This window comes from Acyrthosiphon pisum, chromosome X, assembly GCF_005508785.2.
Source record: "Acyrthosiphon pisum isolate AL4f chromosome X, pea_aphid_22Mar2018_4r6ur, whole genome shotgun sequence".
In the NCBI taxonomy this organism is placed as follows: domain Eukaryota; kingdom Metazoa; phylum Arthropoda; class Insecta; order Hemiptera; family Aphididae; genus Acyrthosiphon; species Acyrthosiphon pisum.
Window position 1 is genome coordinate 65,175,763 of NC_042493.1, and position 20,960 is coordinate 65,196,722.

At 30.9% G+C, this 20,960-nt stretch overlaps 1 protein-coding gene across 1 annotated transcript in view; it reads right to left on the reverse strand.

Annotated features, from left to right (window-relative positions):
• Nucleotides 1-13,643, reverse strand: part of LOC100163040 (SRSF protein kinase 3) — a 53,971-nt gene extending 40,328 nt beyond the window's left edge. The window contains exon 1 of the mRNA XM_003247146.4: nt 13,388-13,643. Coding sequence (XP_003247194.1) covers nt 13,388-13,458 — 71 coding nt within the window. The 5' untranslated portion in view covers nt 13,459-13,643. The remainder of the gene's footprint in view (nt 1-13,387) is intronic.
• Nucleotides 13,644-20,960: the final 7,317 nt, after the last annotated feature.

The following is a 20,960-nucleotide window of genomic DNA, read 5'->3' on the forward strand; positions in this document are numbered from 1 at the left end:
AAATCAGACAACGTTATAACTAACTTTAATTTTGTCAGAATAAATGTGTGTTTTTATAAAATTCGTGTAGTTAAATTGATATGGTTATTGAGTTATTGACATGTGTATGCGTGTACGAGAGAGGATACCCGCATTTAATTTCACTCACACTAATAATCATTTAAAACTAACAGATAGATCCCGGGCGGCTATGACAAGATTAGAAATTGCCTAAATGTTTCCCTTTAAATAATGAGCGTAGCGATGCCCCTTAAGTAGATACTAAAACACTATTACTTAATTGTTTTGATTTATAGCAATATTAACAGATTTGCATATTATGTATATTATATTTTAATAAATGAACTGTTGTACCAATTTGTTAAATAAATAAAGTCAGAAAAACCATTTAAATGAATAATTTAGTATCAGAATGTAAATTTTTTAAAGTTATTTATCACATATTAATTAATTAATTATCTACCTACAACTCTTTCGCATGTTTTTTTTTCAAGTATGTATTTTAAAATAATTGAATGAGGGACACTTAAATCGAGTTTCACCATAACATGGCAACTAAAACCAGCTTTCAACTTTACTCTTATATACATACAGAAAAACACAAGACATTATTAAATGCCATAAATTTTATAGACGTTTAACATTTTGTTTAACCGATTTAGAAATACGAACTGACGACAGTCGAGACGTTTAATTGCCTATCCAAGACGCCGTGCGACTATTTCACCATAGAAATGTATTAAAAAAAATATTATTATTATCATTATTATTTAAGGCACTTAAGTGACCGGAAAATGGACCAGTGATGGCTGTGACGTTTCTTTTGCAAACTATAAAGCAGCGTGATAACAGTTTTACGATTAAAGAAATCGCGAAAGAAAAATATTACGTTCAGCATATTTTTTTAAAAGTTTATTATTGTTAAGTTTTTATTTTATCTGAAACGTTTTTAAGTAAATTATTTTTATCTTATTCATTCAACATTATATATACTACATTTTTAGTTATCAGATCTTGGTATATGGACATTTAGCCCACTCAAAATAGCGATTGTATTTTAGTCGACAATTAATTTAAATTATCAATTCGATAATATTTTCCACTTGGAAGTTATCCAATGTGATTAAGCTGTAACTGTCCCGTTGGAGTGTTATATTTTACGAGTGGTTGCCTCCCTTGTTATATTACACTGACCCACTGAAGCCTGCAAATAAAATTGTAATCGACTTTATTGTCGGTACCTGCTGATGTACGATTTGATATGAACACCTGGTTAGGTACTTTTTTGGTCAGTTGGTACACAAATCATGTCACACAATGGTGCCTATGGGCCATGGCGTCGGAAGTTTGCAAAAATTACAAATATAGAACTGCATTATATATCGTATTATTGTGTATACATTCAGGATGGTTGTACTTAAATTGTGCTATAGTTACAGCGATTTATTGGAATTTGCGCCTCACCAAGAATCACGGAAATGTTATAGTTTAACACATTTTTGTAGTCACAAACGTTCCACTAAAAAATGTATTATTTAAAACGTGTCTCAGTAAGTATAATAAACTGTTTTTAGTTTTTAATTTTTATTAATAGGTAGGTACACATTTAATTTCTTGTAATGTTTGAAAATATATTATGTTAAATGTACGTATCTCGTAAATAATATCATTTTTTTACAATCTTTCGGTCACTTGTATCGAATCCCTAAGCTTAACATTGTATAATGTTAATGTGCATGCAGTATAGTGTAGTACCTATCTACGAAAATCAAAATCATTATCAAATATTTTAATACGCATGCGCTCACAGTGTTTTCCAAGTTACCTATGGGTCGCGATTACTCGCGCACTTATTTTGATGGGTTACAACTTACAAGTATACTATAAGATTAAAAGATTAAATTATATGTAAGTAGTTATAAATTATAATACTAGTACCTATCACAAATATACAGTATACAAATAGATTTTTTTTATGGGTCACCACTCACCAGACAGAAGAAGCATATATAGTGGGCTGCCATATCGAAAAGGTTATAGGATTAGGAAACACGGCTATAACTAAACTAATATATTATAATGTGTCAGACCGTGTACAACATGTCAAAATGTACTTATGTACATTGTACCTAATATATTATATTAAACAGACACGATAATGACAGTTTGATAAAATACTGAACTATATATTTTGTATGACGTATCCAATAGTCAAATATATAGATTAAAGGAATCGCAATTATTATGTCAATGATAGATATTAAAGTATGTTATAATATATATATATATGTGTGTTACATAATATACCGCTACTATAATAAACATCAGATGACTGTTTCATAAAACTGATAAATTTATGTCAGGTATCAATTGAGACGAATAGACGATCTATTGTTGTTTCTCATTACGATTTCCTTCTGCTGATAGGAGAAAATAAAAAATACTGTTCGTCACTGTAAAATGTCAATAATTATCAAGAGGAAAATATAATAACGGATAAAGGGTTTAGGAGTATGTTTAATGTTTATGTATATACTGCAGACTGCACTCATCATATATAGGTGGAGCTATGGCGCGGCGTGTTTCAAGTGGTGTCTGGGCACGCCCTTAATTCGAAAAAAAAGTTTAATGCTTATATTGGTGGTAATTAATTAAAAAATGTGTGAGGTAGACATTTAAAGTTTGTGCTCACGTTTAAGTTAAAACGTAGCTCCACCTATAAGTATCCTGTTTTTAGGCATACAGTTTTTCAGACCATTACCAGTGGCGCTCTCTAAAACTGACGATGGCGTCACCAATAATGATAATTATATGAATCTGATTCGTATTTTCTAATGACAGAAATAATTTGTTTTAAAAATGTTTACGGTATTTAGATTTTCATTTGTGTACACAAATCCTTACTATGCACAAACGTCAATCTTACAATCATACATTCCGTCAAAATGTATAGCCGTATGGCGTTAGGCTATATTATTATAAATATAATAATATGGCCAGTTGTTATTTACCAGTTGTTATACATTTATGAAAAATAGAACATTTCACAAAATTAATTTTTTGTTTGAGAAACCAGTTATGATGTGACTTAGACAATTGTGTACATCATTTTAGAATAGGCAAGTTTTTCCCGAGCACCATCGATTTATGACGACAAAACATTATAATAGGCGCACTCTATCACACAATTATTTCAATACAAACATTTTTTTTCGTCAAGTTATTTATATTATTATTACTCAAGTTTCTTTATTATTATTATTACTATAAGCAATAATTTATTTGTTAAATCATTTTGCTAATTTCTACTTATATTTCATCAACTATTGTTTAGATGTCAACGTAAATATAACAAAAAAAAAAAAAACATCACGATTCGCACCTTTTCATTTTTTGACCCAACTAATTACAACTCGTTTGGGGAATCATTTTGTAACATGGTTGTGGATTTTTTTTTACTTGATGAAATATCAACACGATTGTGCTAATTTATATGTGTAGTATATATTTATCTACTGAGTACCTATATTTTATAATGCATATACAAAATTTACAAAAAAATATACATAATAATGTATAGGCACATGATATGATATATTATATTATAAATACATAATTTACCAAACTTATGAATTCACTCAGAAACTAAACGAGTAGGGCCTACTCAGTAGGCATTGGTTTGATATTGTTTTAATAGTTAAGGCCCCTGCAAACGTGTCCTTTTTAAAGAGTGGTGTTTAGGCAATTTTTTCATAACTTGCGGTCACTGCTCGTCTTTATGTATGTAGTAAATGATCATTAGCGTGTGTATACCCTCACTAATCACCCCCCCCCCCCCATACATATTATGGCATTACGCACGCGCATGCACATCTCATTTTGTCATAGATCAAAATATTCAAAACCAATTATGGACAAGAAATAGGTCTATACACTAGACAACAAATTAAGTACGTTAAAAGGTTCGATTTAAAAAAAATGAAATGGATGGTATTAAATCTGAATTCAAAGATATAATATCATTATAAAAGAAAAACGATTCTGAGCGGAGACGTTTTGTCAGTCTAGAATATTTTATATTATATTTATATTGTTATTACTTATTATTGATACGGTAGCCGGTAAGTTGAATTAAATAAATTAATATTATAAAATTACAAAAAAATAACTAAAATCGTTATTTAATATATAATTTCGTCCAAATTTTAACTTAAAATAACTAAAAAAAAAACTGTGTTTATGTATATTATATTTTAGATTTTTTTGTTACAGAATTAACAACTTACGTGCAACTTTCTTTTAGGTTTTCAATCCTTAGCTATACTAAATGAACATTTTATACATTTTTATCAATAAAATAATTTGTAAATTTTCGATTTTATAAATTATTTCAACATTTTAATTTAATAACTTATAAAAAAAAACGTGCCTACGTATTTTTAATAGATTTCAATTTCTGTTATAACAATATATCAGGAATTATGTATTCAATTGTCAAGCTTTTCGACCCAACGAATACAATATTATTGACATTTATAGAAAACAAAACTAAAAAATTAAAAATTGACAATGTTCATAAATGTTGAAAATTTTAACAAGTATATAAAATTATAAAATAAACATATGGTGTAAATTTTAAGTGTCTACTGGTATACGTTTTTGAATATTACAACATTGGATGTTGTAAATAGTTTAACTTCAAACGCTCAAAAAAATTTTATATTAATTTTCGGTAGACATGTTTTCTTTTGTATGAATTTCTAACTGAAAATAATTTGCAATATTTGGGATTTTTAAGAATTTTGTCGGAATTCGAAATTAAGCCGCTTATAAAAAATTATTGTGGATTTACGCTCAAATTTTTTTTTATTTCCACTAATAGAAACTTACGAGGAATCTTGAATTACATTTTCAAATTCTGTGACAGCGAATAAAACTTTATTGACATATTTTATAGAAAAAAAATTGGAAACTGAAAATGTCCTTAAACGGCTCTAATATAAATATTCAGTGAAATGTTCATATAGTATGGTCGTTTATTTTAGAGTTACACCAAAAACCAAAATCGATTTTTGCAAAAACTGATTTTGAGTAAAAATTCCCGGTTTTCCTTATTTATTTTTTACATTTCCCGGCATTTTTGGTTTTCAAAATTATAAATTTTGACTTTCCAAATGCACCAATTTTATTCACTTTATCATCGGACAAAATACTGAATTTGAAAATCAAAGCGTTTTTACTGCACCAAAATGTGGTAACAGACACAAAAAATTTTTTTAAAAAAAACAGACATCATTGTAAAACCAATACATTCAATATTCACCGGTCCACTCAGAATCTTAAATGTAAAGATGTTTGAATGCATACACAGAATTACTTTGCATCGGTTCATAGGCGCAATTAGAAGGGAAGATGGGCTTAGCCCCCTAGTTTTTTAATCATATTTTAGTTAAAAATATTAATTATCAGGGTCTGTGCTGCTGATACAATTCTAGTCCCCCTCTACCAGAAAAATGTCCATAGTACATAGCGCCTATGCATCGGTCGGAAAGCTTTTTCAATTTTAACACATTATTGATGGAAACTAAGTGAATTATTTTACAAGATATATGATTTGCTTATAACAAAAAAAAAATATTTGATTATTGACCATAATATTTAATATTATTGTACTGTATTAAATATTTGAAAAATGTTTTTAAATTTGTTTATTTTTATAATTGCAGATGATACAAGACTTTTATATATTAAATTATATACATAGGTATATACCTATATGCGTACGTATTATAAAGTAATTTTATTTGTTTTTTGAAAATTTTGATTATGGCCATTAACCACGATTTCTAAAACGTCTTATAAACAATTTATACTCAATGATTTTTTTATTTTTTATTTTTTAAATGAATGCGTAGTTGTGAAGTTATTTAGTAAGTAGCTACCTATATTATATTATATAAAAAAAACATAAACTCACAATTTAAAATATAGCCATACTTTTTATGGCAAAATAAAAATATAAATAAACCACGTAATAAAGAACGTCCCATAAGCGCTGTATCTTTTTAATACGTTCTATTATAAAAGTACAGTGATAGTGTGATACTATTATGATAAAAAGTAATTACGAAAATAAGAAATGATGTGCTTACGTTTAAGTAATAAATATTAACTTAAAAATAGATATTAAAATTCATTAAAAAGTAAAAACTTAAACTATTTTTCCAAATTCATTTTCCCTAAATACCTAATATACATCATAACATTAATAAAACATAATTAATTTTGCATGTATTAAGTTTTAATATACATATATATTATATATATATATATATATAATATATATATATTACTTAAGCATTTACCTATACCTGGAAAATTATGAAGTTATTCATTTTAATAATGTTGGGATCATTTGATAAAAAAATATATATTTTATTTGAGCAATTTTACTGTCATAAAAAAATTCAATAGGTACCATCTTTTAAAACTTAATTAAAATAAACCATTCAAATATACGATACACTGCATGAGTTAAAAGTATTCTCAATTATAAAGTTAATATATAATTTTTGACTGCATCAATTTTAACAAACTATTACTCACATTTCTTGTTTTGATGAACATTTGAAGAGTGTTAGAATAATTAATACTTTAAATTACATTTGTGAATGAAATCATTTTAAACTAAGATTATAAAACCTAATTATAAAATTGTTAATCAAATTAAACTTAATTCCATTTCTTTAGGTTTAGATTTAATTATATATAGATTACATGTGCAGATACATTATCCTTCAGTGTTAATTAGTTCTTGAACAATTTCAAAAGTAGGGTATAAATAAGTTAAGAAAATCACGAGTAAAGTTCATGGGTTTGTTTACATATAGTTTATTCTACAAAATAAAATATAACTAATAATTTTATATTAACATAGTTATACTTCTAAGTCCCTGTCGAATTTTACTTGTTCAATGGACGTTACATAAATTTAAGCAAGTTACGATTGAAACTTCAGTGCCTGAAATTTGAGGAACTTTTTAACTATTTGATATAAAACTATTAAATACAAAATTGGCTAAAATTTGTACAATATTGTACAATAATAAATAATAGGTACTTATCGTTTTGAAAATTCGGGAAAACTACCTATAGGTAATATTTCTTCTTGATATAATTTTAGAGAGCGTGTTCTATTAATTTATACATAAATTTATAAATAAATAAAAAGAGTTGAAAAATTTTCGATCAATCATTTGCAGATGACAACTAGTGATTAATAAAATTAAAAATTAGATGGTAGATTCTATATTTTAAAATATATTATTTATACAATTTTTTTTGTTTTTACTTAAAAGTTAGCTAAGTTATATATAACACTAATCAGTAATCACTGTGTGTCTATCTATACAGATTATTGATGTAACTATGGGGGTTATACAACATTTGAAATAGCAATGTTTGTTAGTTGATGCTTGATCCTGTGAGTTTGTTTTATATAAGTATATTATACAGTATTGTTAATATATGCTTAAGCTATCAGCTTTGAGATAATATCACAAGAATACTGAATTGTCATAAATATTAAATATACCTATAATAGCGGTGACCGGGGGAGAAACATTGATAGATCGATCCTTAAGGGGATTGGAAGCGGCGATTTTCTGTCTTTGTCTAATACACGTGCAACATAGGATTATAGACGTATTCTATTTCCAACGTACCAATTAATCTAGTGAAGCGATAAGAATTCTGAAAACGGATTTGAATTTTTGTCAAGTCTACTTGGGATCGACTTTCCCATATTTTTGATATTATCCCCCGAAATCATAAAAACGATATATTAAAAAGAGTAATTAAAAAATTGATATATTTCAACTTTCAAGTTTGAACCAAAAAATCAAAAATGTGGGAAAGTCGATCTCAAGAAGACTTGACGAAAAATTCAAATCTGTTTTTAGAATCTTTATTGCTTCACTAGATTAATCGGTACGTTGGAAATAGAACATACCTATAATCCTATGCTGCATGTGTGTTAGACAAAGACAGAAAATCGCCGCTTCCAATCCCCTTAAGATGTTTTTCACTTAATCTTAAATACCTAGTCGTATCTTTTAGAATAAAAGTTTAAAATTTAACATTAAAAAATATCTTAAGGAGAAATGTGGCGTGTAAAATCAGAACTTACATCATATTATGTTTACACTTAATAATAAAGTCATAATACAATAATTGTATTATTAATTCTTCTGAGATAGTAATCATTATTATATCATGTATAGGTACTAATACGCAAATGGTATAACTTTAAATTTCTTTTTTAGTTTTAATAAAGACTATTATGGCATCTATAAAGGTAAGTATAAAATATTTTTAGGTACTTTAAATGTTTATTCAGTAACCTACTGACTACTTCTAACAAACAATCTCTATATCAACATCATAAACTAACTTGTTTGCAAATCGTTGACGCTATTGAAGAAACATTGTCTTTGCTGAATTTTATACATTTTATAGGTAGGTACTTAGTATTGTCCATATAAATATTAAAAACTAAATCGCAATTTTACCGCAGTTTTCCATATCTGAATTAGTACTGTTATTTGTTTCACAGTTAATAAACATGACAGGTAGGTAACGATTAAAATATCAAGAATATTTGTTTCTTTCATGATTTATTATCAAATGTTGGCAAGGCTGGGCAAGTTAACGATTTTTTTTAACTCGTTAAGTTAAGTTATTTTAAAATAATTAAGTTAAGTTAAGTTAAAAGTTACTCGTATTTTTTTTTCGTTAACTCGTTAAGTTAAAAGTTAAATTTAAAAAAAAAGTAATTTAACTTAGCGTTAAGTTAAAATTTGCTAATTTGCAAAAATAAAAATTCCAGACACATAATATGGTTTGTTAGATAGTTTTTCTGGTATATTTCTACTTTACGTGACACCTTTTTTTTTGCATTTTTTTTTTTTGAAACTTATGTAGTTAAGTACGCTGAAGACGATGGTCAAGTCAGAATTTGGGGTTCAGGCTTAGTTTCGAAGTTATGACACTTCAAAGTTAGTATATAATACGTTTAATAACTTATAAATGTTGCGTCTCCAAGCGGGCTCAGTGGTAGTTTACACAGCAAATAGGGGGATATTTTGAATTTTCGATTTTAATGTCCGAGCGAGCGTAGCGAGAAATCAAGAATTATAGGTATTTAAAGGTTATTATATAAAGTTAAAACTTCAATTTTTGAAATTTGAAGCCAAATTCTGATTTCACCAACATTTTTTTTACCCAAAAAATGACTAAGTCCCCCCCCCCCCCAAAAAAAGGGGTGTCCCGTAAAGGAGAAAAGTTCCGTTTTTCTTTACGTCCAAGAAAATTAGTGGGGAAATTTAAAATGATACATCAAAGTAAAAACACATTCAAAAATTTGCATTATTCTTCGGACGAAAATTAACTTAATTTAGATATTTGTGAAATAAAATTAACTTGAAGTTAACACGTTAATCTTGAAAAAAAGTAACTTATTAAGTTAAAAGTTAATTTGAAAAAAAAGTAACGAGTTAATTAACTTAATTAAAATTAACTTAACGTTTTAACTTAATTTTAATTTTTAACTCGTTAATGCCCAACCTTGAATGTTGGACTAATCAACGACGATTTTTGAACAGAGTCATAAGTATTTTCAAAAATGTATAGTTTTGAAAAGTAATGTTTTATAGTTATTATTGCTATTTTGTGTTAAGAAGTACCATTAAAGAGCTAGGCACCTGTCAATTTCCAAATTTAAAACATCGTTTAACCATACTTGTCAAGAGTTCAAAGGACTAGGTATATTATACCTTAATATATTCAAAGGCCCGTAATGATTTTTAATTACTATAGAGCTCAGTAGCTCACTGCAGTACAAAGAAAATATTGATTAAAATATATATGCACGCGTTATTTATCAGCGGGGAAATTTCATAATTAAATAGTTCATCGTTCTAATATAAGACTGATAAAATTAATGAACCTTTTGAAATATTAACTATATCTGTATGAATATATTATTATTATAAACATAATTAAATTGTATTGCAGTTGTCAAAATTGATAGTTGATAAAAATATATTTCACGAATACAATATTGTAAATTAATTGAACAAAATTAATTTCCACAGATCAATTAATGACCTCCTTTTACGTCTGTGTACTTGATTAAAAATAAAAGACAAGAATTCAAATATAAGTATTCATAAATTTCATTATTGTGAGTGATGGACGACGATGGTATATTTTGACACCATAATAATAAAAAAAAATTACGGCCAAAAAGAACTATTACTGTTTATCGTTTTAAAAACTTAGAATTTTTCAATCAACTATAAAAGCTTATTGAAAGACTATTATTATTTTTATACCTTTCCCACATAATATAGCTTTTGTTCGAAGGCTGCATGATATAATGCGTATCAATATTCGTTTCAAAAAATTGTGATTTATCCGTTTCCAAATGTATTATTATAATAAACACGCGCTTCATGTTCATTGTTCACGCAAGTTTCTAGATTGGATTTAATATAAATATTCATCTGAAATGTAATATTATTATCGGTTAGGCTTCTCGAAGAAATATTTATCAGTAATTTGGTGCAGTTTAAATTTTATGGCGGCTTGCAGGTGACACACATTTTCATCTTCGACGAAACACTACACATATTACACGAGTACCTACACTCAATTATACGCAAATATTATATAATATTAATGATAATCCGGTAATGGCGACGCTTGGCACTATTATTAATTCGTTAAGACCTTTGCGTTTGATGATTATAATATGGTATCATCGCTGCACTTACAAAGGGTCCACGCCGCGGTAATTCATTCGGGGTTGCCGAAACGACAGACTCGACATTAAAATATAGACATACAACACATTATTATATTAGGCATATTATTTGGTGGTGCTTGGGGGGGGGGGGCTTATCTCCTCTAAAATTATTGATCATTTTTCAAAGCCCCCACATTTTATTTTGTAAAGAATGATTTAAGCTCCCCTTTAAATTCAATCAAATCTCCACCTATAAATTATTAAGTCGATCGTTGTCTGTTATTGATATAGGTATATTATATTATTATTATTTATGAGCGTAAGATCTCAATTTTCTGTTCGATTATTATATATTATGCACCTGCTGTAGCTTTTATTTGCCTCGTATGGTATTTCTACTACCCGTTTTCCGCATGCACTCGTAAAATTGTAAAATATTAGGTATGCCGCACGTGCAGGTAACGCGATGACGATTAAGCACCACGTGTGACGTGCATCGTGTGATGCAGTTGATAAGTGTCGTGCGAAAATAACCCACGATTATTTAGATAAACTATTAATAGATGGTTTGTTCAAGTTTTATCTAGATAATATATAGATGAAAGATAACCACGCACATTTCGTTGGATAATAATTATGTATTTGATTTTTAAATACGATTACTCCCATTTGTGCTTACAGCGAGAATGGAAGATGTAGGTACTTACTAGATAACAACTACGGTAAGACATAATTATTATGTATTATTATAATAATTATGTATAATAAATTAAGGTACACAAAAGAACTGTTAAGAACTTGAAAATCAAATCGAATAAACGGATAACAATATTAAAACAATTAAAGTTTAGAAAAAATATCAATTACCTATAATATAGATATCTAATAAATATCTAGATAATTTATTCCAGTTGGACGTTTTATTTAAATATAATATCGATGGTCAAAATGAAATATTTTAAATAATTTTTTTTATTTAGACGAGATCAATAACCTAGATATAGAATTAATTATCTTGATGATATTATTACAATGCACAAATCACTGTGAGTGCTGCATCAGACACACAGACGACGAGCGAAAAACAATTTTCATGCAACGCAAATTGATTTGTGCATAATACACATTATTGCATTTGCCTTAATATATTATAATACTGCAGTATCTAATAAAATCGCGTGCTAACAGTCGCGTACGTTCAGTGGCGTGGTGAACGGAAATTTCAGAACGCCTCTGAGATTTTTCATAAATAAAGTGGTGGGTGCAGGTACCGGTGGGTCCCCTGGTAAATGTAATATGATATACTCAATAGGTGGTCAATAATGATCTGTAGACTGTAATATAATATTAGTTATATTACATTAATACATATATTATTATTCATTAATACTTGAGATATTTATGATTTGCCTCTGGAACTTTTTCAGTTCGCCACACCACTGCGTACCTTAAAAGTCCGTTGTTTACGAATTATTCGCCTTGTGCAGCGCGGCGTGTTTAATAATATATCGATTTCTGTTATCAGAGGGACCGCCGCCGAGGCGCTCGCAATGACGTGGACGTGTGTGGCCGTGCGGTCTCCGACCGGCGACCACGGTAAACGATAACGATAACGATAATAATAATGAACTATTACAATGTTTACTATTTTAACATTTGGCAGTCGAATATTGTACCTACGCCCGATAATAATATTATCGTATTCTAATAAACCATAGTAGATCGGTTAGAAACGCGAGCACATTATAATCGACCGAAGCAAAGAAAAAAAAATCGTTTGAAATGTTACCGTTTATGAGCAGGCGGATACGCACGCACACGACATAAACGGGAGCATAAAATATGAAATCGTAATATTATTATTGCGTGTAAATAACGATAGTAAATTTTGTAATTTAATAACGTAAACGGCCCCACACGCGAGTCGTGACCATAATAATGGTACCTATTCTGTACCAGAACGTACGCAGTGCTGCAGCTGCAGAAGATGTTTGCTAGCCGTTCAACAGTTTGCACAAAGTTATCGAGGAGACGTTAAAATTTATAGGAAGACCGGTAAGCAGATATAATATATATATATATTATACAGTACAGTAATATTGTAACATAGAGATAGGTATTAACAATGTGCGAAATCCGCGTATGATGTATCCGACATTAACATTATTATAATATAAGTAAACAGTAATATTATATTATGATATTGCGTGATAATTTCGTTCTCCGCTGTCTATCCTCTGACGTCCGACCAACAACATGTGGGGCCGGGTCCTGCTCATTGTAATAATAATATTATTGTTATAAAATATTATAAAATATAATAATATAACGTTGAACGTTCCACGTAGAAGTTTCGAGACTCATGTTTGACGCATATATTGTAGGAAAAAACGGACTAACGGCAAACACGTTTCGCCGAAGACAGACGTCGTGAAAGGTAAACCAATTTGAATGTATTATTGTTAATATTATAATATTATCTATATTCGTAGACCTTATACCATGGTTATATCCAGGAGTAGTCAATCGTGCCTATAAGGTGTGTATTATATATTTATAAATTATATTGTGCACACTTACAGGCTACAACGTCCCCTGTACGACGGCAGGTTCCGGCGCCGGTTGAACGGCGGTGACAGCGACAGCGACATGTATGGGTACTTGGCCAGTGCCGACTTGAACACCGCCGCTGGTCCCGTGGTGCACGTGCTGCCAGTGCTGGTGCCGATGCTGGTGCCGGTGCCGGTGCTGCTGCTGCTGCAGTCGCCACGGTCGCCGACCCGCCTTGACGGTGGCGACGGTGGCTGTTGCGGCTGCGGCTGCGGTCTCTCGTACCCTCAACTGGCCGCGCCGTCCGGCTGTCGGCTGCGACGGCGGTCGCCGGCCACCGAGCCGTTCCGCCGCTGACTTCCCTTGTTTCGACCACCACTGCTGGACGAGCCACTGCGTCCACGAACGCGGCCATCCACGTCTGCGGCCGCCTCGAGTAGCCGTAACCCATTGTCAGCGTCTCCGCGGAGGCCGAAAGTTTCGGCCGTGGTTGCGGCAGTGCAGTTGGCGCCGCCGTCCGTCTCGGCCATGCTCACCATGTGCGACGGGTTGACGGTATATTTTTGAGTGGCGCAAATCCGTTGACTACGATGTGTCTGGCGGAAATATTATATTCTCTGGCGAGTGAATTAGTGGCGTTCGGAGATATCGCAGTTGTGTGTGCCGTTACCGGTACGATGTCGTGCTGATATTGTATCGATATACCGTTACACGGCGTCTCTGTGCGATACCACGGCAGTGCGTTTCGATACAACGACCGAATGCGACTGCTATGCGCTTGCCGCCGTACGTGCTGCACTCGCGTGGCTTTTATAGGGGGAAAATGCCGCCGCCGCCGGCACCTCCGCCACCTCCGACCGTTATGTGGGTCGCCGCCGCCGTAGCGCCGGGCGACGTAAATCGTTTGGACCGGGGGACGCGGGCGCCGGCGCACAATCGCACCCACCGTTGGAGTGTTGGCTGGCCCCATGTACGTGTGCGGTGCGAGAAGCCTACGTGTGCGTGTACACGCGATTTATACACACGCACTTTACGTCGGATATACAGGGTGATCCTGTTAACGTGAGACACTCATTATTTCAAAAATCTATTAACGTTTTTGAAAATATTTTTTTACCCAGTTTTGAGTCGTTAAAATGATCAATATATTTCTAAAAAAATAATTTTTATCAATTTTATACTATTTAATGACAACGTGTTATTCCTAAAGCAGAATATTTTTTTGGAGTACTTAGATGAATATAAAATCGAATTTTGGACCAGTTGTCTATAATTAGTAATAACTAATAAATAATCAAAGCTTAGTTAAGTAAGTGGAGTGGAGATTTGTTCCCGGAAAATGTTGGTCCAATACCCCACTCGTTCTAAATGCTCGTCCAAAATTTAATATTATACATCAAAATACTTCGAAAAATATTCTGCTTCGAAAACTTAAATTAAAAACGAATGTTGTCTACATCTAATATTTCTTTTACATACTTTTCTTTAATGTCGTTGTGAAACTTCTGTTTTATTAAACTATTTTTTAAGTTATTTACTCTTTTGAATGAGCAAAAAAAGAGTTGTTTCACGACGACATTAAATTATAATATGCAAAAGAAATATTCCCAAAAACTTCGGTGTTTTTTAAAATAACGAATGTCTTCTATGCCCGCGGGTTCACACACAGAGTTAAGTCAAAACCATCCTTCTATTTTTAAAAACAACTATTTAAATTGTTCCGTCCACGTTGAGAAAAGTTGAGCGTTTATGTTTTGCTTTCACGTTCCGTGTGGACCTGTCATGAATGGGGATCACCCCGTATAAATATATACGCACAAGTTAGCCGTATTACTATACGATGCACAGCCGGCGGTCCCCTCGCAACCCTCCACCCGCATCCGCAAGTTTTTCTTGCACCCCGTCCGTCCACACGTGTACCAGGGTGGTCGCGCGATGGTCATCGACTCTGACGACGCTGCTGCAATATGCGTCTCCGCTGAGATTAGTGGCTTAATCGCCGCTGGACGACCAATTATGAGGTCATATATATATATGTGGGAAGAGTCGATTAAAACACACACGAACGCACAAACACTCACACACTTCACAAGGTGACTTGTTTTCATTTCCAGCGCAAACAGTATTTTAGAAAAATATAATATTATGTCGGTATGCGGTTTCTTAAGAAATTTCTATATTTTTAGGTTTTTTTCTTCACATTTGTTCGTGTAATGTGATCGTAATTGTTTTTGCACGCCACTCGCTCATTCGATACAACAGTATTAATCTATCTGTGTTTAAACGGCATGCTATATAATATCAATTCTGCAGTCTGCAGTGTTACATTTTCAAAAATTAAGTATAGGTAGCAAGTTTTAAATATATTTATATATGTATCATAGTATCAAGTATCAACTACATAGTGGTAACCTGAAAATTAACTTTATAATATATAATAAACTGAGTATTAGGTAGTTACTTCAAGCTGTCACGACGTGCGTAAAAAAAAAAAATATAATATTTTCTGATAAAGCCTAATAATTTATAAAGCCTGGTAGTTAACTTGAAATAAAGATCGCCCAGTATAAGCGCACGCAGGATATAAAACGTAATCTTCAATTATTATTACCGAAACCTTTATTGGGGGGATTTGGACGGCATGTAAGTGATCGCATTTATATAGGAGAACAATAAAGCCCGGACGAAAAGCGCCGTTAAGTCATCATGCGCTCGCGGTCGGGCCGACTGACGCAGGCTACCGATAATTACACTTTATTAAATCTGTCACCGTGAATTAAAGTCGTAACGACTGCGGTTTTTGTCGCAAGATTCGTAATGTCGTATATTGATACGTGGATAGGAATCGACATCTAAGCCGTAAATCCTAACAACAGCCATTTCATCTCGTAACGAAATTATATATCAACGAAATGAAAACAGGAGATCGTACTCTATTTCTTTCTTTATTGTTATTATATTATTCTTTTTAATCACGGAAACGTGATTGTCTATATATAGTTTACGAGTTTTGTTACAAACCTTTAAATCATCGTTTCCTATAATGTACCCGACCGGTCAGTTGACATTTACACGGACGAGCGGTAACAGCCGTATATTTATATAATAATATATTATATAACGTACTCAAACTATATATATTATTAATTATTAAAGAGCAAACCGTTAATAATATATTTTAGGAGGGAGGAAGGGTGGACCGTCCTAATAATAATCGTCGTATACAACGCGCAGCAGGTCACAGACTTAGTGAGCACTGAGCAGTATAATATGATATTATATAATACACGAGGATAACGAGGTATCCGGCGAGTTCGTTAAAAGTGACTATATTTGTCCAAAAAAAAAGTCAGTTCGTAAAAACGCATTAAATACATAATTCATCAAAAATACAGTCGAACAAATAATACTTATTTCCGGGTTGTTATAAATTTCCACGTTAATAGAAACATTCAATAGATAATAATATAAAAATGTTCTCTATCTTCCAATTAGTAACAATAAAGCAGGTATTTGGTGTACGAATACATGTCATCACTGTCGTGTTACATAATATATTTTGACTTAATGTGTTATTTTGCGTTGTACTATAATGATATAATATAATATTTAAAAACATTTATATTTTTTTTTGTTGAAATAAGTGGTTTGACATGCAATTAACAATATAATACTATAGGTAGGTTATTAGCTTAAAATTTAATAATATAAAAACTACTCCCGTCTATAATTTAAAAACAATTTTAATTAAAAAAAACATTTTTTTCAACGACTTAATTTAGTGTTAGGTTTTAGTATAATAAATGAAATCCTTATTCGGCTTATCTAAAATTATTTTCATTATTTGATGACCATAAAAGTACTTTGACAAAAAGTGTTATTCCTAGACGAATGAATTTTCGACGAATTGTATTTGATGAATATTTTTAACCAACTGTCGTCCTAGATCTAGTTAATAGATAGGAATAGTATTGAACAATTCTATGGAAATTTATTTTTGTATTTCCAAAAATATGGTTTATTGAGCGGTTTGAGAGTAAATAAATACACCTATTATCAATTTTATAGAAGAGAATAGTTAATCTATCGGCTATCCAACATAATACACCGTACAAGTTGGCAGTTGCTATTATTACTGTTTTTCGTATACGTGTATGCTTACAGTCAGTAGGTATACGGAGGTAGGTATACCGGTACTATTCCTTCTACAATATTCATTTTCGTGAAAACAACATACCTATAGTGGCAGTATCGGTTAAACGCGTACTATATATTTTGATTGAAACTCATCCTGGTAATAAACAAGCAGGTACATATCGTAGCCCAATAGGCAATAGTCGTGTATATTATATTATTAATTGTGTTACATGAAATTAAGTTCTGACGTGTTATTGCATGTCGTGCCCGAACGATACGTTTTAAGAGACGTTTTGAGATGCTACCCATGCGTTTGTTGTCTCTGAATGTCCGACAAGTTAAATTTCCGTTCACTATAGTTTCATTGTGTGCTATTCCTATAAACCTGTTATCAAACTGTTAGGTAGGAACATTATCTGTGCTTAGACGTCGATGGTTTTTTGATATTTTAATTTTCATACAAAAAATAGATATATGAAATATCACAAATTAAAAATGCTCATATTATCTCGGTTGGAAATTAAAATATTGAATAAAAATCGACGCTTAAGCACACATAATGTTCTTACATATAAGTTTGATAATAAGGTCAGTTCACACCAGTGGCACTTTTCTTCATGGGGTCCAGCTAATTTTCCATACACATTTAAGTGGGGGGCTCCGCTGACCGCTACAGAATATATTAGACGTTTAGATAGGTATTTATGGGGCCAATGTGGGGGCGGGGAGTTGTCCGGATCCCATGGATCCCTCATTATACGGCGGTATACGCCACTGATTCAAACTAATATCAAAATTAACTAAGGACACAGTATACACAGTTGAAACCGTGGAACGAAAATCGTCTATGTCTGACGTTTGTAAAATATAGACAACAAATGCATGGGTAGCGTCCTCTTAAAGTATATAGGCACGTTTGGAGAAATTGCAATATTGGTCGTGTGAGGTTTGTTTCATTTTTGACCAACTGTCGTCCTAGATCCGGTTAACAATATTACGGAGCAGACTACAAAGTGTTATTTACACTGCGTTTCGTACGTATATTATCCTCCCAGTCGGGTGATATACGTCGTATATATTATGTGCTATATATTCCATCCACAGTATTCATCTTCGTGTAAGCAATATATAGTGCGGCAGTATCGGTTAAACGCTTTCTGTATATTTTGATTGAAACTCGCCGTGGTAATATACACGATACACGTACATATCGTAGCCATAATATTCGTGCATAATATATATGTATGTTAGACGAAATAATGTTTTGTCGTGTTATTACACGCCACGTGCGAGATATACGTTTGGAAGAATCACAATCAATCGTATATTCGTATAAAATTTGTTTTTTTTTTTTTTGGAAAACGCACGCAAGTACTTAAATAAAGTCGGGATGTTTCCAGCAATCGTAGTTATAGTGGATTATACGAGTATAATGTTTATTAAAGGGGTTGCTAACTGTTCGTATTTTTTAAGGATCTTTTATTTAGGCAATACATACAGTTTCATGCATATTTATTAAACTTTCACACACATGTGCACACATGTTCCACAATTTATCGTTCCCCTCCCCCTATAATCATGTTGGGTTATTATTGGTCCATCGTGCCAATTGATAGCTGTTAGGATAACACTTTTTGAAAATTCAAAAATGTTACCTATCGCTTTAATTTTCCTTTTATAAATATGTAGGTATTTTTGGTATGTTTTGGTAAAGAGTAAAGACTAATGACAGTTTTCACTCCCCTAGTACCCTTAATACCTACTAGGTACCTTCAAACTGCAACTTTATTACCGATTAATATATTGCACAGATACAAAATAATACAACATTAATGTCTTATTTATATTATTGCATATTATTAGTGTTTGGCAAAAAACAATACATTCTGTTCTTTGTTCCTTAAAAAAAAAAAATAAGAATTCGATGTTTTGTTGTTCCTTTGGAAAATGAACGAGTTCCTCTTTTAGTTCCAAATAAATAAAAATTTCTTATTTAATCATTAATGGTTTTTTTGTCACATGTATACTTCTTTAATTTTTAATTATAATATATACCAGGTATATCTAGAAGTAGGTACATATTTTATAATTCTATTTTGAGATTTCATTTTATCCTTTTTTTTTTAAAGGAATTCGCTCCTTTCAAACACTGCTTATAGTATGAACAATAACGAGCAAAATTATAACGTATTATAATGTATATAGTGAGTAGTGACACAATACGCAGTCGATTAATAAAACGATAGACAAGATTGATTTACTCGTTAGTTAAGTGCAGGTCAGTGCTGTACGTTATTTCAAATTGGATTACAATGACCAATGATAAATCAATGTATTAGAAAAACGATTCCGAACACTCGATTCGTCGCTATGGCTATTTACTAAATCGACTGTCATTATACAAATGTAAGCTTATAGTTTAAAAATGTTCAAAATATATTTTGTGATCTAGCATACTTTTTTGAAATTTATAAAATATAGTTATCGGTTGGAAATGAATAGGTACAGTCAAAATAATTATATATTACCACGAAAAGTTACCAGTTTCATAAAAAAATACATTTTACAATAATCAGGTACTAAATAGAAAAAAAAGATTTGCCAAAAAAATAAGTCAGATATCAAAAATGGCAAATAAGTAATTCTATAGATTTTGTAGTATAGCATTATAAAAAGTGTAATATGATAGGGCATACGCCATTTAGTTTTGATAGCCTGCTTAAGACAATTATTAAAGGAAATTTAGACGGTCGAGCTGTGCAGTTTTTTTTAAACAAAATATTAATTATTTTATACATATATTGGTACTTTAAATATTTAAACATGTTTATAATACCTATATAAGTATTGTTAAATCAGTACATATAATATATAGTTCCTATATTATACTACCATTTACCAATACACAGAAATAAAACAAATATATATTATAATTTTTAAATCGTACTAAATCATAATAATTATAATTTTCGAAGAAAATGCAATAATGATGGTTTGGGAATTATTAAAATTTTTTCATTTATTTAATTTATTTTTGTTACGGCTTTAACATCAATGATTATTAGCCTACTTTTACTCAAAGTTGAATACAATATTTATAAATTATAAATATTAACTTCAATGTTGATTTTTGGCTTGAGTTTATATTTCAGGAAAATGTATAGGTTTGCAAATTTTATGCATATTTTGTATTTGTTATAGCAGTACTTGCAGTATAGTAGATTTATTATAGAATACTAGGTACGAGTGTACGACGAATATTTTTTTATTAATAAACTAAATTAGGTAATAAATAATATAATAACAGACAATATTGAATCTAAATAACATGTAGGTATTTCATTAATCATTTTATATGTAATAAAATATACTTTATTGCGTATATACATTATACAGGCATTAAAAGTATTACACATTTTACTGAAATTTATTTTTATGGTGTCTTATTTATTATTATACTAATATT